The 27,248-nt window shown below is 49.9% G+C and overlaps 1 protein-coding gene across 1 annotated transcript in view; it reads left to right on the top strand.

Annotated features, from left to right (window-relative positions):
- LOC120372032 (IgGFc-binding protein-like) overlaps nucleotides 1-26,957 on the top strand; it is a 93,859-nt gene extending 66,902 nt beyond the window's left edge. Inside the window, exons 63-87 of the mRNA XM_039488715.1 lie at nucleotides 57-143; nucleotides 435-485; nucleotides 1,751-1,998; nucleotides 2,340-2,517; nucleotides 3,062-3,170; nucleotides 3,737-3,828; nucleotides 4,515-4,691; nucleotides 6,852-7,054; nucleotides 7,554-7,698; nucleotides 8,420-8,661; nucleotides 9,571-9,735; nucleotides 10,719-10,846; nucleotides 11,568-11,836; nucleotides 12,802-13,010; nucleotides 13,758-13,902; nucleotides 15,566-15,816; nucleotides 17,215-17,344; nucleotides 18,771-18,939; nucleotides 20,080-20,259; nucleotides 22,220-22,350; nucleotides 22,621-22,820; nucleotides 23,929-24,067; nucleotides 24,515-24,643; nucleotides 25,564-25,675; nucleotides 26,679-26,957. Of these exons, the coding sequence (XP_039344649.1) occupies nucleotides 57-143; nucleotides 435-485; nucleotides 1,751-1,998; nucleotides 2,340-2,517; nucleotides 3,062-3,170; nucleotides 3,737-3,828; nucleotides 4,515-4,691; nucleotides 6,852-7,054; nucleotides 7,554-7,698; nucleotides 8,420-8,661; nucleotides 9,571-9,735; nucleotides 10,719-10,846; nucleotides 11,568-11,836; nucleotides 12,802-13,010; nucleotides 13,758-13,902; nucleotides 15,566-15,816; nucleotides 17,215-17,344; nucleotides 18,771-18,939; nucleotides 20,080-20,259; nucleotides 22,220-22,350; nucleotides 22,621-22,820; nucleotides 23,929-24,067; nucleotides 24,515-24,643; nucleotides 25,564-25,675; nucleotides 26,679-26,835 (4,046 nt within the window). The 3' untranslated portion in view covers nucleotides 26,836-26,957. The remainder of the gene's footprint in view (nucleotides 1-56; nucleotides 144-434; nucleotides 486-1,750; nucleotides 1,999-2,339; nucleotides 2,518-3,061; nucleotides 3,171-3,736; nucleotides 3,829-4,514; nucleotides 4,692-6,851; nucleotides 7,055-7,553; nucleotides 7,699-8,419; nucleotides 8,662-9,570; nucleotides 9,736-10,718; nucleotides 10,847-11,567; nucleotides 11,837-12,801; nucleotides 13,011-13,757; nucleotides 13,903-15,565; nucleotides 15,817-17,214; nucleotides 17,345-18,770; nucleotides 18,940-20,079; nucleotides 20,260-22,219; nucleotides 22,351-22,620; nucleotides 22,821-23,928; nucleotides 24,068-24,514; nucleotides 24,644-25,563; nucleotides 25,676-26,678) is intronic.
- The last annotated feature ends 291 nt before the right edge of the window (nucleotides 26,958-27,248 follow it).

The raw sequence follows: 27,248 nt of genomic DNA, 5'->3' as shown, positions 1-27,248 counted from the left end.
ACCTCACGCTGGGTTCTTGGTTCTCACTAACCAACGCTGTGATCATCTCTTGTTAGAGTCTACAACAGTGCAAGATACAACCCCTGCTTCGGAGACCTCTTCGCCCCACACAATAAGCACCACAGCAGAAGAAAGTACCACAGGTAAAGCTGCTAGGAGACTGTTGCTGAGAATAAACCCTTCTCTTTGCTCACAGCCTAGTACTTGGGGGTGGGGGGAGGGGGTAGAGACACATTCAATCTGTTGATTGTGAGGAATTCTTAGAGCTGTTGCTGTTTTGATATATGCCATGTGCTCTGTGTTTCTAGAACCACATTTCTCAGACGCGATGAATTCCAGTCTCACAGAAAACTGCACTAGAGTTTTCCTATTCTATTCTTCACAGAACACAATGACCAACCTCTTAATGTTATTTCCTTTGTATATTTTGCCAGGAAAATCCCCGACCACTGCAATTCCAACTACAGTAGAGCCCTGTCAGACAGGTAACGTGAGTTCCTCCATATTGGACAAATCTCCTGCCCATTCACATGTGGGGTGAGAAATTGGTGCCAGAATGCAGATTAGGTGTAGACCAGTCTAACCATTTGAAAACTCCACAATCCCGTTTTAGGAAGGCCAGTCCAACTGGAATGCAGACCAGCCCCTCGGGTAGTGTTATTCCATCGGTGCTACCCAAATCCTTTCCCCCTTACACATGGTAAAGCAACTGGTAGCTCTAGCCAGGTGTGGAACTAGTCCAGGTTTGTTTGAGCTTTTGAGTCTTGCTGGAGGACAACCTGGGGCCAGCCCTAGTGTTTGGGGTCAGACCGGACAGAGCAAACTCTTGCAAACTCTTCTCAGGGGCATTTAATCACATCTTATGCGCTTCCATTAACTACGTCCCTTCCGGGTTTGGCTCCAACTTAGAACCAAAGCCGTAGTGTTGGAGCTGGGACTAGGGGATGCAGCCTATACAAAGAGTGCTCTTTTTAGAAATGATTGCTTGGTTCTGGGTTCTGCATTTCTAAGTAATACAGGTTGAAAAATCCATAACGTATTTCCAGAGCGTTGCACACAACCACAATGCAATTGTCAGTTTCGTGTGTGTTCAGAGATCACACTGCTGGGTATGGAATAGGAATGTGAACTGCGTACGGATTAGAATAATCACTGTCTTGGTTGTAAAGGAAGTGGTTTTTTCTGGCAAAAGCAGGATACAGGGAGTCAAGTTATCTTGTTAGTTTACCTTGAGACGCCACTGACTTGCAGTAGAGCCTTGGGTTCGTCCCTTAGCTACTCAAGTGGTGAAATGGGTTGCTTTACATGGGAGCTTCCTCTCTGGAGAGTGCACAAACAGAAAGGAACATGACCTGCCAGTGATCACTCCTGGCTTCTTCCCAAGCCCCACTCCCCCTGTGAGAGCAGGGTTCAGATCTTGTCTCTGATCACAAGGGAAAATGAGTTTGGAAGGTCTCAGCCTAGTTTCCACATCACCAGTTCAAGAGCCAGATCAGAGAGGATGACTTCCCTGAGTTTCCAGGGAGCCTCGCAGATGACTTCCAGTTACAGCAAGATGGCATTTAGGGATGGGGCAGCTGTCCTGGCTCCTCCCCACTCTGTGCCCGGTTGATGCTGTTCCTGTTAGCTCTCAAGTGGCGTGAGCAGGAAGCGCGCACCAACGTGACGTGCTTGGTGGAGCGCAAGCGACAGCGCTGCAGTAACGGGGTAGGGATTTGCATGGGATTACTCCACATTTCTTCCTTTTAAGGCCGTGCCACCTGCAGTGCCTCAGGGGACCCGCATTACTACACGTTTGACGGCAGAGTTCACCATTTCATGGGAAACTGCACTTACACCCTCTCCAAAGTCTGCAACGACTCCAGGGGGCTTCCACCCTTTGACGTGTCCACCACCAATGAGCACAGGGGCTCCAATACCAAAGTTTCCTATGTAAAGGCAGTGCACGTGGATGTCTATGGAAGTCAGATTTCCTTGCTGAAGAACAGGAAAGTGAATGTAAGTGACGTGTTATTTAAAAGGAGAATTTTAATAATCTGACAGCCTTCAACTGAGACCTGCAGAAATTGAGACATTTGATTGGCTGTATAGGTCTCCTGGTGGGTTTCTGTTTCCTCATTGGTCGGGTGGCTTCTTAGAATTAGGCTTCCACTGAGAATACTCAGCATTGGCAGTTGAAACTTGCTTTCTGTGAACATTCTGTCATATTTCCTCCAAATTCCCAGTGTGAGTGAGAACAGTCCTGCCAGGGAACTAGTTGGCTAGACTATTCATGGGCCATTCACTGGGAATTATGGGGGTACTTAGTCATGACCAGATTTTCCCAACGTGTTGTACAGGTGAATGGCACCAGAAGGAACCTGCCTGTGGTGATTGAAAACAAGATCAAGGTCCAGATCAGCGGGGGCTATGTGCTCTTGGAAACTGATTTCGGACTCTGGGTCAGATTTGACGGCAATCACTATGTAGAGGTCTCAGTTTCCAGCTGTTACAAGGGGCAGCTCTGTGGTCTGTGTGGTGAGTATCCCTGTTCTTGAGAACCTTCAAGTCATATGATCTGGAGCTTTTCAATTACACCCAAGACGTGGAATTAAATTGCAAGAGCACGTTGTGTTGTGAGGTTTCTGGTTCTCCCTGGATCTGGATGGACTGGAAGTTCCCTGTCGGATGACATTTCCTTGAGTATTTTCCTATTTCCAGACTGTTATCCAGATGGCTTTTAAGGTTCAGAAATGATGGAGTTTGAGTGTAAGGGTGCAGGTTAGTTCTTATTGTATTGTAACCTGTTTACCCGAGTCACCGTGTGATGTGACACAATCAGAAAGCCAAACCATTTCCTCCAAAAACACAGACCGCTACCATTTAATCTAAAGTAGAATCTTCATCAGCTGTTAACAGCACGGCATCTGAGACGCGTAGGGAGCAATTCTTACTCTTTGGAGAGGGCACTCGTGCACATACACGCTAGCCAGTTCCTTAAAATATCTTGGACAACCACACGCTAATGTGCATTCTGAAGTTGTGAATTTCAAGTATTCTGCACGTTTTTCATTTTTTATAGGTAATTACAATGGTGATGCAAAGGATGACAACATAAAGCCGAATGGCAGCACTGCAGGAGATTCCACTGAGCTTGGAGACAGCTGGCTAGTGGCAGAGAATAACACCATGTATGTACAGAGAGGAGCTAATCAGTTGGTCTTTGCTACAAAAGCTCTAGGAAAGCCTGCTGCATACTCAGCCACAGGGCGCCCATCCGTGACTCCACCAGCCAGTGTCCTGCTAGGGCTGAGCACAACTCCCATCCTGTCCAGTACACCCAGGAACCCCCTCTCCAGTTGCCCATAAGCAAGGAGTGAGTGGCTGGCCTGCTACCATCTGTCTTCAGGCTCTGCTGTCTCCCAATCCAGGAAGACCTGCTGGTGGGTGGGAGGTCACCTGCTGTCCCCGTCAGGAGCCAGATAGATTCACTGGTTCCTGCAGCAGCTTGTCCCACCCCTAATTCAACTCCATCTGAGCTGTGGAGCACCCCACAGTGGCCAGTGCAGGAGTGGGAGCCCCCTCCTGTGTTGTAGGAGTGGGGGCAGAACTCAGCCTGTCAGGGAGCCTGGATTCCGCTCGGTGGCTGTAATAAAATGGTGCCTGCTGTGCAGACGTGGCATCGTCCTTTGCAGTTCTGGCCCGGGGAGATAAAGAAACAAACATCAAAAGATTTTCTTTCCCTTGCCTTGCTCAGATGCTCCCCTCAGCCAGTACCAGACTGTGACCCCCTGCTGGAGAGTGAAGCGAGGAAGAACACAGCCTGTGGCATCATCACCGACCCCGCAGGTACTATGGCAGTGGCTTAGTCCTGGGCAAACGGATTGAAGTCACTCCAAATTACAGCATGCACGTGCCTCCACCTGGCCCCTGCTCCCTGGCGCCCACAGCGCTGAGTCCCCCTTGAAATGTGTACAGCCCCCAATACTAAAAGCCGCACTAGAAACCCCAGGGGTTGCGCTGAGTTACCTGCTCAGACTGGATCTTGCACTGAGATGGCACCAGGATGTGAAGATTATTTGGGAATTGCACTTTGAGGGCCTAGTTCTGCAGCTCCTGCCTGCCCAGAGCTTCCGTTGACTTGCACTCTGCTGCAGCAGAGACATAATGCAGCATTCCCCATTCCCCCCCTTTATTACAGGGGTCTCTCAAGTGGTTTAGGCACTCCCTCCTCCGGAGACAGTAACTAGCAGGGTGTTGCTAGCTGTAAATCAAGAACAAGTGTATCCACTTTGAGTTACGTTGTACTCACACTGTAAATGGAAGAGACAGGCCTAAGCCAAACAGAGCCAAATCTCATCAGTGTTTGGGTGTCTTCAGCTCCAGGTTTTGGTCTGGCTGAATATAGAAACCTACTCAGCCTACACCGGCCCAGGAGCACTGACACCTTGCCATGACGGGGGATGGTTAGTGGTGATGCTTGGCTTCTTCCATCTTCTCTTTCTGTGATTCTGTTTGTTTCTTGACTTACGTAGGTATCTTCAAGGACTGCCACGCCACAGTAGCTCCAGAGAATTTCTTGGAAAACTGTGTTTACGACATGTGTCAGACTGAGGGACAGACAGTGTCCCTATGCAATGGGCTGCAGGCATATGCAGAGTCGTGCACAAATGCTGGGATCTGCAGAGAATGGAGACATAATACTTTGTGCCGTGAGTGTTGTAATTTATATCTATTAATTTCTGGAATTCAACTTTTTTAATGCAACAATTTCTTTAAAAATAGAGTAGCAAAAAGTTGCTGCTTTTACAGATCTAGACTAACACGGCTCCCCCTCTGATACCTTAAAAATAGAGCTTCCTGTATTTCCTCATGGCATGGACTTTCCTCTTCCGCAGTGCTCTGAAGGTGGTCTCTCCTTTCTCTTGTCCTGAGTCTGGCCCAGTTCTACACTGGGTCCTAGAATCATGGAATATCAGGGTTGGAAGGGACCTCAGGAGGTCATCTAGTCCAACCCCCTGGTCAAAGCAGGGCCAATTCCCAACTAAATCATCCCAGCCAGGGCTTTGTCAAGCTGGGCATTAAAAACCTCTAAGGAAGGACATTCCACCACCTCCCTAGGTAACCCATTCCAGTGCTTCACCACCCTCCTAGTGAAAAAGGTTTTCCTAATATCCAACCTAGACCTTCCCCATTGCAACTTGAGACCATTGCTCCTTGTTCTGCCATCTGGTACCACTGAGAACAGCCGAGCTCCATCCTCTCTAGAATCCCTTTTCAAGTAGTTGAAAGCAGCTATCAAATCCCCCCTCATTCTTCTCCTCTGCAGACTAAACAATCCCAGTTCCCTCAGCCTCTCCTCATAAGTCATGTGCTCCAGCCCTCCAATCATTTTTGTTGCTCTCCAGTTGCCCTGGACTCTCCAATTTTTCCACATCTTTCTGCCAGGTTTGGTATAATGTTCAGACTGAATCTGATCTAGCCTCACAAAGCATCTGAGTATTAATTTGTCTGAGTTTAGTGCTGGTAAAATCAGAGCGCCTGAGAGGTTGAAATCCTCTCTTTATACATAGAGCGTCTACAGTCTGGGGAGCTGCCTTGCAAGCTGTAGTACCTGCGACTCGAGTGAAACTCATCACAGTCCCTTCTGTTTGTAATTGTTGAGGAGGAATGTTAAGTCCTTGTGAAAGGTACTAGCCTGGCAGTTTAGAGGAGGAGGGTCTGTATCTCCACTCACTTCCATGGGTGGGAATCAGCAGTAGCCCCAGAAGTCCATGGAGGTACTCCAGTGTAAAGCTGGAGTAAGCCAGGGGAGAATCAGGGCCACCGTTGCTCCAGTCGCCCATAGAACAGGTGCTGCACAGGAAGCAGCAGGGCGACCTTCCCCCACCTTGTGTGCACGGGGTGCATCAGCTCTGTTCTGGAGAGATGCTATCGAGGTGTTAAGCGGTCCCCATTGGAGGGGCCTTATTAGAACCGAGCCATGCGCCAGCAAACTCAGGATCCTGTCTCTGACAGCGCTCATCACCAGCTGCGTCAGAGGAAGGTGCAAAAACCTCTGCAATAGAAGGACTTGGGGCATTCTGCCCCCACTAAAGTCTCCTTACCCCTAAATTGTTTGTATGATTTGTTATGTCTATTAGAGCAGCACCTATGGACCCCAGCTGAGATGGGGACCCATTGCTCTGGGTACCGTATAAGCAGCAGAGGACAGCCCCTGCTCCAAAGTCCCATTCCACTCTGTCTAGGCAGGACAGGTGCTGGGTGAGGGAGGGAGTAAGACACCCACAGAGCGAGCAGGGGTCTGGATTGTAACCGGCAGGGGCCTGCTGGGATTGGGTTGTTTGGTTGGGTTTGTCGGGAGGGGAGTCGCTGAAAAGGGAGGAGGAAGGGAGGAGGAGGGGAAAAGGGGAAGACCAGGAGTGTGGAGGGCAGGGAAAGTGAGGACACTGGGAGGGAGTCCCAGCAGAAGGACAGGAATCTCCGGAGTCAGAGTGTGGAAAGCCACTGGACACTGATGACCCACCTAGGCTGCTTATACATGGGCCACCAGCCAGCTGTGCACTGCGAGAGACAAGCCACCGGAGCCACGTCAATAGGTGAAAGGCTGGACTTGTATCCTGTTGCCTATTTCCGATCCCTGGATACAACCAGTCCCCTACCAGGCATCATTTGTCTGCCTGCCTGTCTGTCATTCCCTGCACAAAGGGTTTCCACTCTGTCCCTGGAGAAAAACCTCAGCACAGAGCAGTCACCATATGCAGAGCGTTCTGACAAGCCTTTGCAGTCCTGGAAGAAACAGGGGAAGTTTCAAGAGAATTGCTCTGGGATCTTTTCCTTTCAGTGATCTGGGTTTTTCTTATCCCTTGCAGCAATCTCCTGTCCAGGAGGAAGCCAGTACGAGAGCTGTGGGAGCAGGTGTCCTGCCACCTGCGTGACTCCCTCTGCATTTAGCCCTTGCAGCTCCTTAGCAGTGGAAGGCTGTTTCTGTAAGGAAGGCTACGTTCTGAGTGGAGACACCTGTGTGCCGGAGAGCAGCTGTGGTTGTGTGGATGGAAACAGCCACTATCATCAGGCAAGTTACCCCAAGCATCTTGAAACTGATTGAAAGAATCTGGGGTTTGTTCTATGTCTCTGTAACTGATAACAATTAATGAATACAGATTCACGTCAGCTGGGCTCAGGTCAGTGGGTTCTGTAGATATATTTGTTCATGTAAATAATAACAATTCCTGGCTTTCACTGTATAAAGCATTGTTCAAGATCAGGTCTCAAAGCACTTTTCAAAGGAAGTCAGTTTCATTTAACAGATGGGGAAACTGAGGCACAGAATGGTCAAGTGATTTGTTTAAGATCAACTAGCAACAGAGCCAAGACTAGAACCAATGTCTCAGGAGTCCCAGGCCTGGATACCATCTCCTAGGTCACACTGTCTTTCTGTGGGGGCACTTAATGGCATGGAGAGTATCACAGGCATTTAACTAGTCCAAATTCCTTTGATTTTCCACTAGGGTGACATTACTTGATAGACCTTATACTATTATATATTCAAGTGCTTCTCCTTTCTCCAACAGCTGGGTGAAAGCTGGTTCACACACGACACCTGCACCAAGCGCTGCACCTGCAACAGCAAAAACAACATCACATGCACAGGCTGGGAGTGTGGAGTGCTGGAGAAATGCAGTGTTCAGGATGGGGTGCTGGGTTGTTACTCCCCTGGTGAGTTCTCCCTGCGAAAAGTTCCAGATGTGAGTTCAGTAATTAGACCTTTCTGGTCCAGAAGGGCTTTCTCCAGATACCTTGTCCCTTATGTGATGGCACAGGAAGGAGCTGACGGCTGAATCTTGCCAGTGCTGAGAGACATTCAAAGACAGATCCCCTCTCTGGCAGTCACTGAGCTCCCTCCCGTGCAGTGGGAGTGGAGCTGGTGTAGATCCTTGCAGGATCACTGGAGTTTGGCCTGAGTAGGGAATGCAGAATCAAGCCCCAAATCACTCAGTGCCACAAATGAAAAAACTGAACTCCAAGGGGTCGATTTAGGAAAATATTGAGAGGGAAGGAGAGATTAAAAGATAGCAGGAGTCTAAATTGCTTTTGTAAAGTAGTTGCACTCAGGGGTATGCACAGGTCATCTGCACTGTGCAGAGAGCCCACAGCAGCAGTAACAGTTGGTCCTTTCACTGCCCAGCTACCAGTTTGTACATTTTTGTGCAGATCAGCTGAGGCATCTCATTCAAAAAATTTGCCCCGGAATGTGATTGGCCTTAATCTGGAATGTCTTCAGTGGGAATTTGCTTTAGTAAGGAGGGTCAAGATCAGGCCTTTGGAGCCCACTTCAGGCCCTTTCATAGTGATGACACCTGACACTAACAGAAGTCGTTAATTAGCTGAAGTCACTATAAAATCCTCCAAAGTCACTGGACATTTATTTGACCTTCAGGGAGAGCATCCTGTCAGGTGGCAGGAGATCCCCACTACTTCACCTTTGACAAGGTGATGCACACCTTCTTGGGCACATGCACCTACACCCTGCTCCAAGTCTGCAACAGCAGCAGTGTCGTTCCTGTGACCATCAGTGGCAAAAACGAAGATCGAGGACAGAGAGGGGCCACGTATCTCAAAGAGGTTTACATTGACATCTATGGCAACCGAATCACTCTTCAGAAGAATAAGGCGATCCTGGTACGTAGTGGAACCGTTGTATTTTGAGAACAGATATCTTAAAAGCATCACATAAAGACAGCCTTAGGAAAAGGGATCTTCACATTTTACTAAGGGACAGGCATGCCTTTCATTGATAGCCAGGTGTATCCCGGTCTGTGCAGTGCAGTTGTTGAAAGGTGTTGCCTAACCCACCACGTGTATCCCAGTATGGTGATACTGAGATATGAAGTAATTTCTCGCAGCACCAGCTGCAAGAGGCACCTATTTTGAATATGCTGCTGTACCAATGTCCCTGCATGAGTCATTGTCTACAGGACTTGATCCTAGAATCTCTGGATCTAATATAAGTTTCCACTGCCTGAACTAGCTAAAGAACCAGGGTTCACAGTCAAAAGCTGTAGCTTGGATGGCAGGAGAGAGATCACTTGATCATTGCCTGTTAGTTTCACTCCCTCTGGGGCACCTGGCATTGGCCACTGTCGGTAGACAGATACTGGGCTAGATGGACCTTTGGTCTGACCCGGTACGGCCGTTCTATGTTCTTATGACTCAAACATCTCCATATGGCTTAGACACTTACAGTTACAGAGAGCCGCACCAGGTGAGACTGGATTACATTATTTTGGATTAGCTAACCAGGATCTGGAGATTATATGGAGATGTACACTCAGCCCTGCAGGTGCGGGGACCTGTGCCCCAACAGTGACCCTTCCAACTGCCTGGCTAAGGCAGGACACAGGAATTCTGTCCAGTCCTTGGCCAGAAGGGTGGTCACTGCAACCCATGAGACCTCAAAGGTTGGAAGTGTAAAGGGGCTAAAGTTCTGTCGGGGAATCCTCCAGACCACATGGAGAAAATAAACTATGAGCAGAAAAAACTTTACTAGGCGACTATGTTCTATGCTGACAAATCGTCTGTTGTCACCAGCTCAATAAGGAGAGAGTCCGAACTCCGGTAAAGAACCGATTACGAGGCGTGTCCATAGGAAATGTGGGCATTTACATGGTGGTGGAAACTGACTTTGGACTGCTAGTGAAATATGATGGAAATCAGCACTTGGAAATCAGCCTCCCAGAATCTTACTTCTCCAAGGTGAGATTCAGTATGTTAAGAAAATAAATGGCATCACTTCAACGCATGGACTTTCCTTTTCTGCTTTACGGTGTGATTGGAATTTATTTTCTTCTCTTGCTTTATTATTACTGCTTGCAGCAATGCTGCCTGCACACACAAGCTGTTTTCTTCTCTTTTCCTTTTTACAACCATCTACGGGTGTTTCAAAGAGATAGTTACAGAAAATGACAGAACTGGGTGCATAGCCGGCAGTTAGTTACAGAGACTATCCCTTGGGTTATATAGGTATGTGATGGGTGGCCTCCCACCCCAAGTCCCCCACGTTTTTAGTGGTTTACAGAGTCCTTCCCCTCTTTGTGGCACACGGGATTCTCCGAACAAAACAAACAAACAAAAAGGCCCCTTTCCCTCTCCTTCCACAACTGAGGGAGAATCAGAGTGAAAAAGGATCAGTCTCTGAGGCAGTCTGGCTTCTCTGCAGGCTTAGTGCCTTTAATCAGGGTTAGGGATTGCCTCCAGCTCCTCCTTTTGGGTCAGCCCTGCTTCACACTGGGTCCATGCAGCTGCAGAGGCAGCGAGGTCTGCGAGTGTCGTCCCCTTTGCTGATCTGTCCCCGTAGCCAGCAGTCTCTGGTCACTGCCCATGTCTATGGCAGGCTTTCCCTTTTTAAGCTTTCTCCCTCCAGGCCGCCCAAGCCTTCCAGATATGACTGGCTAGTGCTGGCTCAGCCCAGAAGAGCTCGTTAGCCTCCTCTCTACTAGGGGGAGTGCGTGCCCTCTCCCAAGGCAAATGCAAGGAAGTCCTAGGGAGCCACAGATATGTTGCAATATCATTTCATTTTCCCATTGAGGCATTAAGATTTTACAGTGACAGCTTGAACTGGGAAGCGCTGTGCAAGTTACTAACTGATTTCTCACAGTATTTGCCCAGGTCTTTCCTTGGTCAGCAGCAGGGGTGGGATGAGACCCCCTGGGTTATGACATTATTCTCTTCTGCTGTAGGTCTGTGGCATGTGCGGTAACTATAACGGCCAGCGTGGGGATGAGCTGCTTATGCCCAATGGTGTGCAGGCCAAGAACATCACGCAGTTTGGAAACAGCTGGAAAGTGCAAGCTGACAGTGACGCGGGGTAAACCTGGCTCTTTTTCATCCCCCCGCTTGTGTTGATTCAGATCACATGCTCCCTTGCAGACATTTTAACCACGTCCCTGCTCGAAAACATGCCAAGTAGAGGAAAAAGCACTGGCCATGCTGCCTGGTTTATCTCCTGCACCTTCTCTGAGAAGCTGGGATTCTGCTGGGGCTCCAGCCAAGGCCACTGCCCCAGAAGAAAAGAGGTTCTTAAGTCTCAAAGGTCACAGAGGCAGAGGGTGAAAGCTTTTTTCCCCTCTGTGATGAAATTTAGTGAAATCTATTGGGTGTGTAGAGGTGGCTCAAGGATTTACCAATGAGCTACAGAACTACTCACCAGCATCTTGTCAGGTCAAATCCAGTCCAATTCAATAATGATCGGAAGTCACTGCATAAGTGAAATGAATTAGTGGTATTGGTTATTCCCTAATGGGCATGCCAGTTAGCATGAACTGGCAGTCCCAGCAGAAATGCCAAGGATTGCACGAGCATTGCATCTGCACAACTCGGGGAGGTTGTCCCTCTGTGTCAGGGCTGAGACAGGCTGATGGGGTGGTGAAAGCCGGCAGTGCTGCTGGCATGTGGTGACTAGAGAGACCCCTGCAGCCTCCAGGACTATTCATTTGACTCCTCTCACCAGCAGCCAACATTCCAGCCTGGGCATCAGCCTGCGTGTTCCTCTCCAAACTGAAACACGCCGTGTTTGTGCTTTCTTGCAGCTGCTTGCCAGACACACGAGACGAGCTGGGCCCACCTTGCACCGCAGAGGAGAAGCCAGGGATTGAAAACCAGTGCAATGTTTTAAAGTCGGACACCTTCAAACCATGTCACCATCTGATTGAGCCTGACCTCTTCATCCAGACCTGCATCTATGACATGTGTAAATACGATGGCATGCTGTCCACTCTCTGTGCCATCACACAGGCCTACGTGGACACCTGCAAGAAGCAAGGAGTCATTATTAAATGGAGGACCAACACATTCTGCCGTAAGTAGACTCAGAGTGAACAGTCTGGCATTTGGACGGCTGACTCTGATGTGAGAATTAACTAGCGGTGTTAGCTGGGTGGTTAATTAACAAATCAAAGATGCCAGGAAGATACAGTGTCATTAGCTGCAGTTCGGACTCTGTTACAACACTGACCTGTGTTCATAGTTGGGCCAAATCCTGAACATTTGCATCTCCCACTGAAGTCAATGGGAGTTAAAAGTGATCAGCACCATTCACAACTAGGCCCCTTATGAAAAGCCACTCTGGGGTGGGTTGGTTTGAGCAGCCAAAAGGACATAGTTAGACATAGTAATGAGGCTAGAATGAAGAAGGGAGTTAAGACGACTAGAGAGCACTTGGAATCTTACAACTGCATGAGTCCGTTGGGCCTAGCAGTGCCGTCCGTACATGACTCATCCAAAACTCCTCTTGGCATCCATGGGAGCGTTGCCAGAGGAAGGACTAAGGACGGTCTGTGGCATATTAAAAGCCAGATTCACTGACATGCTCTGGCTAGCTTGTGCAAGAGACAGAAATACAAATGTCGCCAGTCAGTTAAATCATGATTCTGGCTGTTTTGCGTCACTGGAGTAATGCAAAGCTGCTGGAGCACACTGGTGGGTCTGGCCCTCACACTTTTCTTGTATGTTTATTTTTTGAATGGTGACCAAGACTATATGTGATACTGAACTAGACTGAAGAAAAGCACATCGCAGACACAATGCCCACAAACTCAGACATGCTCATGCTAGAATTGAATTGACAGCCTCCGAGAGGCTTACCTGTTTCTAACAATACATGAATCCATAACTATGCCATCACCATCACATCCTAAAGAAGTAACCTTTACTGCTCTATTGCCACCCAAGTCCTTCCCAGTCAGCACCAGGCATGTCTGCTTTGGAACATCGAAAAGTTCCCTTGCACTTTGTAATAACGCTGTTTTTATTCTCTTCACACAGCATTGCCTTGTCCATCCAACAGCTATTACACTGACTGTGCGTCTCCCTGCCCAGCTACATGTAATAATATTTATGCATCCTCCCTCTGTGAAAAGCCAACAGAATGCACAGAAGGTTGTGTTTGCAATGAGGGTTACGTGCTTAGCGATGACCAGTGTGTACCACTGAGCGAGTGTGGCTGCAGAGACGATGAAGATAACTACTACAGCGTAAGTAGTTTCTGTACCAGGTGATTATCGGCTTTAACAGCTGTAAACAGCTGCTGGAGCTTCTGTCTGCTGCTTGGTGGGTCAAATAGAAATAAATCTGCAGTGACTAAACGGAGACACCTTGGATTTGATTTGCAGAGCTTCTGAGCAGCCGTAGGTCCAGATGAAGCCAGTAGAAGTTGCAGGTGCTCAGCGCTTTGGCAAATTAGAACCAAGGGGATCACAGAATCATAGCAACATAGGGGTGGGTGGGACCTCCAGCGGTCATCGAGTCCGTCCCCCACACTAAGACAGTAACTTAGGTGGGGCCTCCAGAATCAGTGGCCCCTTTTGAAAATGTGGCTGCTGGTGATTTGCCAAAGGTCACTCTGGATGTTTGTCCCGGTCTTTTTTTATGTCTAAATTAGCACACAAAAGGTAATAAGACCAGCAGGTCTCCAGCTTAGTTGTCACTGTGGTGATGTAGCAGGGTAGAGAAAAGACAAGAGGCTGTCGCGGTGAATCCAAAGGTAACGTTGTATTTGTTTGTCAGGGCACAAGCTAAGCTCTCAAGATTTCTCTGTGGCCCCCCCGCAGCCAGCGGAGTCTGGTATCCCTACATGAGCTCGCCATGAGACTTGGCCTTGATTAGGCAGCCAAGGAATGGCCTGAACACTAGATTACAGTTCACTCCCTGTGCTGCTGGCCTTGTGTTGCACAGCTGACGAGCGATGTCCTGTATCATTAACACAGCATGCATTCCCACAGGCTGGGGAGAGCTGGATAAAACCCCACTGCACCCACAAATGCACGTGTCAGAAGGACAATACCATCAAGTGCCAGGCCTATGGCTGCGATGCTTGGGAGGTCTGTTTCCTCAACAACAAGGGGAAATACAAATGTAAACCGACAGGTAGGTGCGTCTAGGGCCTGGCAGGTGTGGGGGCGGGGGTGGGCACCACTCCAGTGTATCCAAGCAGGAGGCAGCCATTGCTGGTTTCACAAGGGAGAGCCACTTACCAGTGCAAGGGAGCCTTAGGAGCAGAGGTAACAGTGACACCTGCCCACTCTAAGGCCGCGCTACACTGCCACTGCTGTGCAAAGGGGTGCTAGTGTAAACAAGAATTGGCCCCCGGTGCTTTTGTAACAGAAAATTCACTTCTCATTTTCCAATGATGTGTCCTCCTAACAGACATCAAATTTGTGGAGGAAAATGGAACAACAGATTGAGATGTATTTTTTACATAGAAACTAACCTGCTATTTGGTTGGTAACAAAGATGCAAAAGGCAACGAGTTCCTATATTATCTCTGCCAAAGGTCAAATTCAGCTAACAGCGGAGAATGGAGCATTAAAAAAGAATGAAAGACTAGTGCCTATGAATCCATTGGCCAGGGGTTCTCACACTGGGGGGGTCACGAGTTTATTACATGGGAGATCGTGAGCTGTCAGCCTCAACCCCAAACCCCGCTTTGCCTCCAGCATTTATAATGGTGTTAAATGTATAAAAAAGTGTTTTTAATGTAGAAGAGGGGTCGCACTCTGAGACTTGGTATGTGAAGTCTGCGAACCCCTGCCATTGTCAATTACTCCATTGTCCTCCAGTGCATGGCTAGCTTGAGAACAATGAAAGAAGAGAAAAAAAGCTGTCACCAGGGGTCAGAGCTGGACAAATGTTACCTGTTGAATGTGGCTGTCGAGGGATTGGGCTGTTTCTCATCAAATAATTGATTTGATTAATCAGCTTTTCAGGTGTCTGACCAGGTCTGCTAGAGACGCTCTTGTATTTCATTGCCAAGTAAATGATTCCCCAGCTGTGACTTGCAGAGCAGGGTGGCATATTTTCTGCGGTGCAGCTGACCAGGGCGGAGGGATGATAAAACTCCAGCCTCCTCCCTTCCCCATTTGAGCAGTCCTAGCACTCCTGTGGCCTGTGCTTAGGAGAGTGCTGGGATTTGGATTGTGGCTGGCCCCTGCCCGGGCAGATTGAAGAGGGGAGAAGCCTTCTTGCACCCCCGTCCTTCTCCTTTGTGCGCTTTCATGGGGGTCAGCCTCACCCTACCCCTTCATTGCTTTTATCCAACACATTAAAAACTGGTCGCAAGGTCTCGCAAACACAGTAATAAATACAAAGACTGAGAGGTAGGTGAGAGGTGGGTCAGAGCCGGACGAAGTGTCATTTCAAACATAGACACAAGCTGTAAACGCCCCAACATTGTGTTGCAACTTATTGAAATTCCACTGTTGGGCAATGACCGAACTGGCACTTCTTAGAGGCCATTTTAAGCCCAATACATTGTCCCAGTGAGACTCACCCCTCTGCAGAGGAACTGTATGTGCCATGCACATCTCACAAGGCCTGTGAACCACTCAAACCAGAGGACTTCCATTGGCTCTCGGCACAGGGATGAGTCTGTGTGTCCGTCCTGTGGTATCTGAGCACCTATCGTAGCTTTCATAGGAAAGCATGTCAAAACTCACCAGCCCTGTATTAAACCGAGCCACAGTACAGACACAGCCCTGTTCAGCTGGCCTCTGCATACACCTTGGAGGCTAATGTGACTGTTCTCTCTAAGGCTTTGGGAAGTGCCTCGTCATTGGAGATCCACACTACCTGACGTTTGATGGCTTGATGCATCACTTCCAAGGCAAAGATACGTACATGCTGTCTCAGACTGTCTCCAGCATCCCCGACCGCCTGCCATCCTTCAGCATTGAAGGAAAGAACAAGCTTTTCCCGAGAGTGTCCCACATTTCTTTGCTCCAGGAGATCCGTGTCAGTGTTTACAATCACACAGTGTGGTTCAGGCAGAAGAAGCAGCTTGTGGTAAGAAGTGCATTAAGCTGCACACTCCTAGTGCTCATTTGTTTTTCCTGTAACATCAAAAAATGTGGAGTGATCAACAGGGACTCCTAACCACTTATAAGGAGTGCTGATTATGCCATTTAGGGTTTCTAGACTGCAGCAGAATGTCTCGTGATCTCTGAATGGACCTATGAAGATCATAAATGCTGCTGTCTGGTTCCAAATGGACTTTAAGTGTAACCACTGGAATCTCTGTCTCGTGTTTGCTCAGAGTGAAGTCTGAGGCTGGCCTCAGGAACAGTGTCTGAGTGCAGACGCAGGGCTGTATTTAAATAGGCATTTCACAGAATATGCACCACTGCATTCGATCCTTTTCTGAAAACTAACTAGCACACAACGCTTCTCAGCGTCTCAGCTTCTCATCATACTTTGCAAAGATTAAGCAAGTATCTCTCACAGCTGCCTTGTGAGGTAGGGAAATATGGATAACGGTTCCCACTTTACAGATGGGGAAACTGAAGCGCTGAGAAGCCAAGGGACCTGATCAGTGTCAGAGCTGGGTTTAAAATCCCTGAGTTCCTGGCTCCCAGTCTCGCTCAGGCAGGTCAATAAACAACACTGCACTCTGAACCCAAGTCACTCTGAACTCAAGTCAGCTATTCCCAACAATGGATCACATTTCTGCCTGGCACAGCGTGATGTGCTTTCCCAGCATGGAATCACTAATGGCGCAGGAGAGAGGAGAACAGCGGCAGAACGGCTAATCTCGAGTGTGCAGAAATCAGGGATCAGGCCCCAGAAATCACATGATTGGCTTAAAAATCAGGGTAGTTTGAAAAAATAATACATTTGGGGTTATTTTGCTTTGCCTGCTGGTTTTTAAGATTTAGGGGTCACATTTTCAAGCTTTTCTCCAGGGGGATGCACATGTACTTCTTTCTTTGTTACTAAAAGCTGAGGTTCCTGTGTGCTTACCTGCCCCCTGGAGCTTGGGCTTCGAGAACAATACCAAATATCGTGAGATTCACAATAACACCGTGAGATCTGGTGTCACTAGTAAGGGAGAGAAAGCACATAAATGATGCTGTAATCATTATATTGCCTTCCTCACATTATCATCATCATGTACTAGTGCACATACTGCTCATGTAAATATAAGTCAACATCTTTTCTAGCCAAAAACCAGAGGGCTCCTGGAGTGGTGGGAAAATACTGAAATTCAGATCAGTCCAGCCTCTCTCCATAGAGCATTTAGCTACAGTGAGGAGACGAACATCTGTTGTTTATGGTTATCGCTGTCTGAAAATTTCATTACAAAACATGAAAACAGGAAAGGTTAGCTGGGTGTTACACACCTCCCTGGGAGCAGGTCTGAATTTGATCTGTCCACTGAGTTCTACATAATTCTGTCTCTGTTAGGTGGATGGAGTGAAAACCATCCCCCCTGCCCAGCCTCATGAAGGTCTTCGCATATACCAGAGACCAACGAGAATTTACATGGAGACAGATTTTGGCTTATCGCTCAGCTTTGATGGTGCTGAAAACTTAGGTAAGAATGACCAAGAGAACTCACTGTAGAATGCGTTGAATCCTATGTCCTATAGGAGACTTCAGTCCCAAAGGAAATTGTGAACTTGCATTGTCTAACTGCCTGATTCTTCTCTGTAATATGAAATCCCAGATAACTGGTGACAAGTTATTTCCCAGGAACTAGAGAGAGAGCAAAACTGGCACCTTCTGTCTGGATCCCCCAGAACATCACTGGTTTGCGTAGAATGGGACCTGAATCCAGATTGTTCCTAGTTTTGTTTATTCAAAACCGAAACCTGACTGCGAAAGTTTAGCAAAAGCAAACTCCCCCCCGTTTGCTCATTAGAGCAATGGGACATAGGTTGGACCTGCCCCCTTGCTGATTTCCCAAAACGCCAGTGAAGTTGTGGTGCTCTGCCTCAAGCCACAGGACTGCAGTGTGGGTCCCTCACTACCTCTCCCCTTCTCAGCAGGCTCCCCTGAATTGTTCTCTAGGCCTTTCTCCCTTACACCCATTTTACAGGAATATAACTCCATTGACTTGAACATCTTTACTTCTGATTTGCAGCAGGTGTAAGGGAGAGCAGAATCAGGCCATATTATTATAGTGAGACGTTCAGGGAGTGTGTGTCTCTGTGGGGTGTTTATACACATAATCATAGTCCCAAAGCCTTAAAATCCCAGCTGTCCTGCAGGAAAGGAAGGTCTGTTTTCCAGGAACTCAATGATATTCAATAGAATTCTCCTTGCAGGGCAGGAGATCCCTTAGGTTACATCTGCACTGCAATAAAAAATCCCTGGCACGGAGCTTCAGAGCCTGAGTCAGCTGACTCGAGCTCACGGGGCCTGGGCTGCAGGGCTGAAAATAGCAGTGTAGACGTTCGGGCTCAGGCTGAAGCCCCAGCCCTGAGACCCTCCCTCCTCACAGGGCCTCAGATCCCAGGCTCCAGCCCGAGCGCGAACATCTGCTCTGCTATTTCTAGCCTGGCAGCCCAAGCCCCGCAAGCCTGAGTCAGCTGACTCGGGCAAGCCACGGCCATGCTGCAGGTCTTGTACTGCAGTGTAGACGCACCATTCCAGAGCAGGTGGACTGTATCGGAGAGGTGAGTCGAGGGTACATGTCAGTCTGTAGGGTGTGTGGGGGAGAAAATGAGATGTGTGCACAAGTATGTGGGATGTGTAGCAGCCCTTGGGCAGAGGTGCCCTATAAATAAACGTAATTATTATTAACGAGCAGGGATTTCCTTCATGTAGCCCGTATAAGTGGGCCTAGCCCTGCAGGAGTTGTGAACGCAGGTCTGTCTCCCATGCACAGGGCACCTGCCACATTAGCAGCCTATGGAATGGCTCCTGCTGTGGGGCTGCCTGATATTCCATTCCATATCCCCTGTGCACTTGTGGCTACGGGTTTCTTTCTATCCGCTTTTCCTTCTGGCCCCCACTAGATATAACCCTGGCCAACACCTACAAGAGCAAAGTCGAAGGCTTGTGTGGCAACTTTGATGGGAAGTATAAAAACGACTTTACCAAGCCGGATGGCACTCGCGTGAGGGACGTGGATGTGTTTGGGGAGAGCTGGAAAGTCCCCGTCACAAGAACAGTCTCCCGGCGCAGGTACTGGCCCTACATACATACAGACCAGACTTGGCTCCTGAAAGGTAGTTCATTAAATCCTAGTTAATGTTCCCGGAGATAATGCACTGTGTAGTGCATCTCTGATCTTTCTTCTCCCTCTGGGTCCACTTCTGTATTTGTCCTGCTCACTGCTAAGGTAAGGAAGTGACAGTGCCCTTGGGTGTGGAGAGCATGGGCCTGAGGCATCACTGCATTGGTCCAGTTTCATGCCATTGACTTCCAAGGAGTCAACCCCATAAACCCAGAGGAATAGAGAGGTGACTCAGACCCTGTGTCCAACTGGACTCTCAGGCCTTTCTGCAGGAAAGTGTCAATTACTCCTCCATGCCTGTTGGACGGGATGACCCAAGGGAGGGCAGGCACCATTGCCAGCATCTGCCCTCCCTCTGGGATTCTGCCAGGGACTGCCGTGATCCCTGCCAAAGGAGGCTGCTGTGGAGATTGTGTCAATTCATTGCACCTCCTCACTTCCCTAGCTAGGCTCCCTTCCCAGCCACATGGATGGTGCTGACCCACCGTTAAGTCCCTGACCCAGAGGATTTTTTCCCCTGATAGTCAAATAGCAGATGGAATGAGTTAAGCATTGCTTGTTGCAGCAGGCTGTCTGGTAGAACATAAGCAAACAATATATAGGCCAGGGGTGACCCAAATGTGTCCCAGGAGTCAGATACACAGGGTCAGGTTGGCCTTCAAGCACCTGCCAATGGTCCATTAGCACCTTGGCACTGAAAAGTGATGGTACCTTTGAGATACAGTTGTTCTAGTTCAGCTGTGTCATTGTGGCCACCACTTGAGAGGCATCTAGTGGGCTGGAGGCAGGAATTACTGGCTGAAATCTCTGGCCTGTTGTAAGCAGGACGTCTAACAAGATTGTCAAAACGGTCCCTTCTGACTTTAAAATCCAGGAATCTGAGAGATCCTGGGAGGCGCTATAATACTCCTCTGGTGATGTGTTCATCCATCTCCTTCAATGGAGGTGCCAGGATCCTAGGTCTACCTGCTTAAACTTAGACCTGCCCATGGCACTGCACTAGCTCACTGTACTACCAAGAGCGTATTCAGGTGACTGCTGGACATACCAAGAAAACGGATGGTCAGCCAATCTGTTCTTCATTGCAGGCGAGAAGTCATTTCAGACGAGGAGCTTGATGATGTCGAGTTAAACACAGGGGTCGCCAGAGGCTGCAATCCCAGTGAGCTGAGCCCTGTGAACTCCACTTCTAAGTGTGGGATTCTCACCGATCCAAAAGGTCCCTTTGGAAAGTGTCAGTCCAATGTCTCCGTCGAGTTCTTCCAGCTGTGAGTACCTTAGAGACACCCACGCTGTTCTCCAGGTATTCGCTCCGTATGTTTTCAGAGAGATTCCATAATCATTCAGGGCCTGATCCTGGGAAGTGCTGCCAGTGTATTCCTTGGAAATTGAGGGCGACTCAGGATCTTGGAGGATCAGGCCCAAGTTTTGCATTAACAAGAGCTACGATTCTGCTTGAGCATTTTTAAAGGGTGTGTTTGTGTCTCTGTCGGATGAGGACTTTGCACTGTAGCTAGCTCTGAAAGGGAGCGTTCCTCTTTTCTTGCTCAGACACATCTGCACTGGTAACCCTTACACTTGCAAGCTGAATTTCTGAGAGACAAGGTGGGGCAGGAAATATTTTTTATTGGACCAGCGTATTTGGTGAGAGAGAGAAGCTTCTGAGCCACACACTTCTTCAGCTCTGTGTGGCTCAAGAGCTTGTCTTTCTCACTAGCAGACATTGGGCCAAGAAAAGATACTACCTCACCCACCTTGTCTCTTAAGCATCCTGGGCCCGATACGGCTACAACTACACAGCATACAAGATGGATTTTTCAAAGGAGTCAAAGGAATTTAGGAACCCTACTCCCATTAAAATTCAGTGAGATTCGGGTGTCTAACTCCCATAGGCCCCTTTGGAAATTCCAGCTGTAATGTTTAGTGACTTGTAAAATGCAGCCTTTATGCTCCCGCCAAAAAGGCGGAAACTGTCAGTGCCACTTCTTGACTGCACCACGCAGGTGTCTCCCAAAGAGCAGAGTCATTTGCCCTGTTGGCTACAATGAGAACTTCCTCGGTTATGTTTCGGGCCTCCGCTAGCATCCTGCAGTTTGCAGGTAACTCACTTGGAACCTCTGGGGACCCCATTGATTGATCCCATCACAGGTACGGTCACAGGCCTGCCAAGTCTCCTGCAGCTGGGATCCTTCTGTCAGCCCGTAAATGTCATGGGACCCACATCTACCACAACCCTGCACACCCCGGATGTGCAAACACAGTGAACACCCACTTTGTGCTGCCCGAGTGGTGTGAAGGGGCCTTAGTTCAAGGAGTCAGGCCCCCTATTCATTTGCTAACGAATAATGAAACTCCTCACTCAGCACCTTAGAACCTCCCTGGGTGGCCTGCTCTGCGTTCTCAGTCAGGGCCTGATTTTTAGAGGTGTTTAGCACCTGCCTCCACCCCCACTGAAGTCAGAGGAAATTACAGGCATTAGACAACTCCGAAAATCAGGCCAATGTTCAAGATTATGAGGTCAGGTGACAGGGTCACAATTTCTGACCATTAGATAATCAATAAACTAGACCTCTGGATCAATGTTAATGGTCAGTGCATATGGGACGGGTCTTGGGGGTAGTATGAGGTCAAGTCTCCACTATAAACTTAGATCAGTACAACTACATCACTGGGGAGTGAAAAATCCACACCCCGAGCGACATCGTTATACCCACCTAACCCCCGTGTAGACAGCGCGAGATTGATGGGAGAGTGTCTCAAGCTGACATTGCTACCGCCTGTCCCGGAGGTGGATTAACTACACTGAAGGGAGAGGCTCTCCCATCCCGTCAGGATAGTCGCATCTTCACTGCGCCGGTGCAGCGTGTAGACCTGCCCTGAGTGTGTGCATGGGTGTGTACTCTCAAACAGAGCTGCACTAGGAAATCCTTCGTCTCCCATTAACAATCTGAAACAGCTCGGTCACCCAACAGGAACAGAGGCCGAAGGAATGACCCTGCTCTGAAATACTCATGTCCCTGTTTCTTGCGTGGGTGTCTGTGCATATGCTGCATGATAGCAGCAGCCACTGTAGAACAAATGACCTCATCTTCCCAAGGCCCCACCATTTTTCCCTCTCTCAAGTTACTCAGCCGTGCCCAGGGCATTGTTGCAAGGGCCCCGTCTGGAATCCGGGCGAAAGCAGTAAGTACTGTATTTGGCATGAATGCTTTCTCATGTTGCACACAGGGGCTGTGTCTTTGACCTGTGTGTGGAAGCTGAGAACAACGCTGTGCTGTGTCGGCACCTGGAGCAGTACGCGCTGGCCTGTCAGGAGAACGGGATCGCATTGGAAAACTGGAGAGCACAGACGCCTTGTGGTGAGAATAGAAGAGCCCTTTATAGGACCCAGAAATCAGAGTTTGCCGTTTCGTCTAAAACATATATGGACCATTTCACCTACCCCTGAAATGCAGCCACCTCTGGGGTGGGAAAGGCAATATCTAAATAACACATAGCAGTGGTTCAGGACTGAGGAGGAAGGACGCCTTCTCCAGCTAAAAGCAGTGGGGATTTTCACGAGACTCAGTGTATGCCCCCTGTGGTAATAGCACCCTGATATAATTTGACTCTCCTGATTTTTCTTGCAGAGATGCAGTGTCCCACAAACAGCAAGTACAGCAGCTGCATGACTGCATGCCCTGATTCCTGCAGCAACCTGGCAGCCTCCTCCGAGTGCGAGTCGCCCTGTGTCGAAGGCTGCGAATGCCTCCCTGGATACGTTCTCAGTGGCTATGACTGCGTGCCCTACAAGGAGTGTGGCTGCAGCTTCCTCAACACATATTATACGGTACGGTAGGAAGTGCCTGAGGAACGCCAGGGGTGATCAGCACCTGGCATTAAGCATTACTCTCCCCATTAGTGATTTCCATTCCTTCCCGTTCCCATCAGCCTGCTGCTCTCGGCTAGCAGCACCAGCAGTTCGTGCCTTGACATTCTGGGCCCTTGAGAGAGGGAAGGCAAAGGAAGGGAACAGCAAGCGCTGCCAGGTTCCTCTGACACGCTGCCTGCGGGCAGCACGCGGAGCAGTGCAGTGAGAGCGCGTCCTTTGGGATCTCATGTGCTTGCTTGTGAAGTCCATGTCCATTCTGCCCCATTGTTGCTCTGAATAATTACCCCTGGGGATCCAAGGGTAAGATTACACCCTGGGGTTCCAGAGATGTAAAAAACCAGATACGAAAGTCCGGATTAGTACCCTCGCTGTGGGCCCGATCCTGTGAGGTGGCACTGACATGGGATGTGCTCAAAATCTTGCAGAACTAGACCCTGCATGAAGATTTCTGCAGATAGGGCCTGAGCCTGCAAACTGAGGCGAACCCTCTAGTTCTGTGGCAGGCTCAGACATCCTGGAAGCTGCTTCGAAGCTTAAAGTTGAAATGCTGTAGCTCTGATGTGCACAAGGACTAAGCCCGAACAGATCACCATTCAAGCCAGCTCTCTGTGCGGGTCACAGGAACATGGCAGGTGTTTGCCAGAGGCGTGGCACAGAGCTACGGGCCATAAGCCCCCATTGGATAGGAGCGCAGCGGGCTGCAGCTGCTGCTATCCCTGGTCCCAAGCTCTAATTGGACGTTGCCTGGCTGCGCAGGGCGCTGAGCTGGGGTGAGGATCCATCACTCAATCTCAAACCCTTGGGGGACCTTTTCCCTTGGGTCCTCCTTGTGTCCTTAGGAGTAGGTCTAGGGCTCCCAGGCTACTGGGGATCCTAGGCTGCTGGTTTACTTTCCGCACATACCTTACCCAGCTGCACAGGACCCACTCCTGCTCCTGCTCCCACGGAAGCGAACAGGACATTTGGTATAGACCTAGTGGGAACAGGGTTGGGTCCCGAGTGCATCCTTCATATTGTCCTGGCTGATTTGATTAGATGCCTTTAATCCGTAGCTCTTCCCTTCCAGGCTGGAGAAACGTTTGTGACTGACGACTGCTCTCAGACTTGTGAGTGCACAACAAGTTCCAGCATTGCCTGCACCAGGGCAGCGTGTACACGCAGCGAGATCTGCGCCATCGCTAACTTCACTCGCGGATGCTACCTACGTGAGTCAATTACTAACTGCGTTGCTTGGTCTCTGGTGCTGTGAGTCTTCGCTGAGTGTTCGTCCGCCAGCGAAACGCGTCACTGTGAGGGGTTCTTGTAGCTGTGTTGGTCCCAGGAGAGTAGAGAGACAAGGTGGGTGAGGTCATATACGGGAAGAAGACCGAGGAGGAGCTCTGTGTGGCCCAAAGCTCGTCTCTCTCACCAGTAAAAGCTATCCCCTCCCCCAGCTTGTCTCGCTGTGTGGGGACAGGGGCACCAGCCTTGTATAGAAAAACCATTGCGACCGGCGCACAGGACGAGCACCCGGAATTGAGCTGATATGGGATGGCAGGCACCACAGGGAAGTGCCCTAAAAATACAGGGCTGGTTGCTGGAGCCTACAGCAGGAAGCGTCACCGTGGTCGGCAATTCTGAGCTGCTGACCTGTTTCTCTCTCACTTCTCCAGCTGGCCCGTGTCTGCAGAATCTTTGCGAGAATGGTGGGACTTGTATTGAGGACAGCAACAGCTCTTCCAACTTCAGCTGTGTGTGCCCTGACGGATACGAGGGGCCTCTCTGTGAGGCTGAGACACCGGGTAAAAAAGCTATTTTGAATGTCATTGGAAAGGTTAAGTGTCCAGCAGTAAAAACCTCGTGCACTGAGTGTGGGCAGTGTGGCCCAGAGGTCACAGAAAGGCCACGTGACAGGACACACAGCTCTCAGCTACACTTGTGCAAATCAGGAGTTGTTCTGCTGAAGTCAGTGGAGCGAGGCCACAAGTTTTAGGGCACTAGATTTAACCACACCGGGCTAAGGGCCCAATCCTGCAAATCCTTGCTCATGTGAGTAGTCCCACTGAAGCCCTTTAGGGTACTCCAGTGTGTAACGCCTGCAGGATCAGGCCCGGCATCATGGTCCCCTTGAGGTCAATGGGAGGTCTGCCATTGCATGGAGCAGGATGCATGCTCTGCAGTGCTTGGTGGAGGCGTTCCAGCCGAAGAGCTGCTTAGTAGAACGGCTCGTCACCATTAGCTGGGCTCACAGCACCACACCCTGCTGGGTTTCGGAGAGGCCTTGGCCCACCTGCTTCTGGGTGGCATCACAGTGATGGGGCTCCGAGTCTCCCTGCCAGGGAGCAGTTCACATCACGCCCAGGTACCAGTGCTGCTGCGCTGGGTTATGCAGAGCCCTACCCCGGTAGCTGCGGAAGGGGTGTGCGCCAGATTACCATGGTGCACACGTGGGTGCTCTGTTTGGAGGGAAGGGAGTTAGATCTCCAAATGGGGAACAGCTGTTACCTCCGGTAGCTCGCTGGAGAGATGCTCCAGCCCAGTGCTGGGCGGCAGTGGGCATGGATCTCTCCCAGGCTTGCATTCCAGAAGCCCATCTGCACAATGTCAGTCAGTCAGACAGACACATTTGCTGTTTGGATCATGGAGCTGAGATGGAATTTGCAGCACTTTTTCCTTGCACTCCTCTCCTGTGTACTAAACCGGGCTCCTATTTCTCATTCAGAAAAGACACCGGAACCTGACAACAATCTGGTCTATATCATTGTGGGAGTTTTAGCAGGAATCATCGTCCTCGCTGTGATCGTCTCCCTGGTTGTGTGCAGATCCAAGTTAAGGTACGGCATTTCCCAGCTGTGCTGCAGCTCAGCAGGGCCGAGGGACATATCCCCCACTTCAGGGTTTGTCAGCTCTCAGAGCAGTCACACTACTTACATCAGGGGTGGGCAAACTCCGGCCCACAGGACTGTCCTGCCGGCCCCAGAGCTCCTGCCCTGGGAGGCTCACCCTGGCCCCACCCTGCTGTCCCCCTCCCCTGTGGCCTCAGCTCGCTCACTCTGCCGCCGGCACGATGCTCTGGGCAGCAGGGCTGTGAGCTCCTGGGGCAGCGCAGCTGCAGAGCCGGCCTGACCCGGTCTCTGTGCTGCATGGCAGCGGTGGCGGCATGGCCGGGCTCCAGCTGGGCGGTGCGGCTGTAGTGCCGCCAGCCATCGGTGCTCCAGGCAGCGCAGTAAGGGGGCAGGGAGCAGGGAGGTTTGGATAGAAGGCAGGGGAGTTTGGGGTGGTGGTCAGGGGTCGGGGGTGTGGATGGTGGTCAGGAGGAAACAGGGGGTTGAATGGGGGCAGGGGTCCCAGGGGGCAGTCAGGAAGGGGAGGGGCTGGATGGTGGCAGGGGGCAGTCAGGGGCCAGGGAGAAGGGGTGGGTGGATGGGGCAGGCATCCCGGGGGGGCTGTCAGGAATGAGAGGAGGGGTTGGATGGGGCAGCAGGGGTCCAGGGGAAGCCAGAGGACAGGGAGTGGGGATGTGTGGATGGGGCAGGGGTCCCAGAGGGGCTGTCAGGGAATGCGGGGGAGGGGAGGTTGGATGGGGCAGGAGTCCTGGGGGGGGCAGATAGGAGGTGGGGGCTGGGCCACGACCCCCTCCCCTAACAGGCCCTCCATACAATTTACGAAACCCGATGCGGCCCTCAGGCCAGAAAGTTTGCCCCGACTTACATCACGCCTCAAACCCAGAGCAGCCAGACTATGGAAGGCGCCATTTTAAGCCCTGTCTGGTCTCTGTTGCACCGCCCGTGAGAAGAGGGGTGCAGCTTTGTACTTCTCGCTAACTTGTCTTTACAGAATGAACAGGAAAAAGTCAGTGGAATTCCCCAGAAGGAGGAATTCGTCTTTGACCCAGTCAAGGGATGCGCTGGACCAGAACTCTCACGTGCCAGACTACAGCGTCATGATCAATGCTGCATTTGATCGGGATGAAAATCAGTCACGTTTTAATTAGTGGCATTTTTCTCTTCCATCTGATTTTTTTTTTTTTTGCTGTTGTAGGCTAATAAGTGTTTCTAACCCTTTCCTAAGCAATAATAATTTATAATAAATCACTGTACTTCCTGAATGCTCTAATACGCTCTGTTCTTCCTAAATGTCTCCCGCAAACCCTTGTTGAAGCAACTCACTCCTGATTCACACTAGAGATCCCGCCGACGTCAGTGGCACGGCTCAGCCGAGCCGGGGCTGGATGGAATTCACCAACACCCCACGTCAGCCCAGCCTCGTGCTGGCTCTGTACAATTCTCCACTGACGTCAGTGGGTTTCCTTGACTACGCCAGGAGTTTTTGATCAGGATCTATTTGCTGGTCTTCCATTGAACTTCAGGTTTGCTGTTGATTATATAGGGGATGAGCAATATTTAA

This window comes from Mauremys reevesii, linkage group 9, assembly GCF_016161935.1.
Source record: "Mauremys reevesii isolate NIE-2019 linkage group 9, ASM1616193v1, whole genome shotgun sequence".
Classification (NCBI taxonomy): domain Eukaryota; kingdom Metazoa; phylum Chordata; order Testudines; family Geoemydidae; genus Mauremys; species Mauremys reevesii.
The sequence above is the reverse complement of the archived record's forward strand: the minus strand, read 5'-3'. Positions and strand labels throughout refer to the sequence as shown.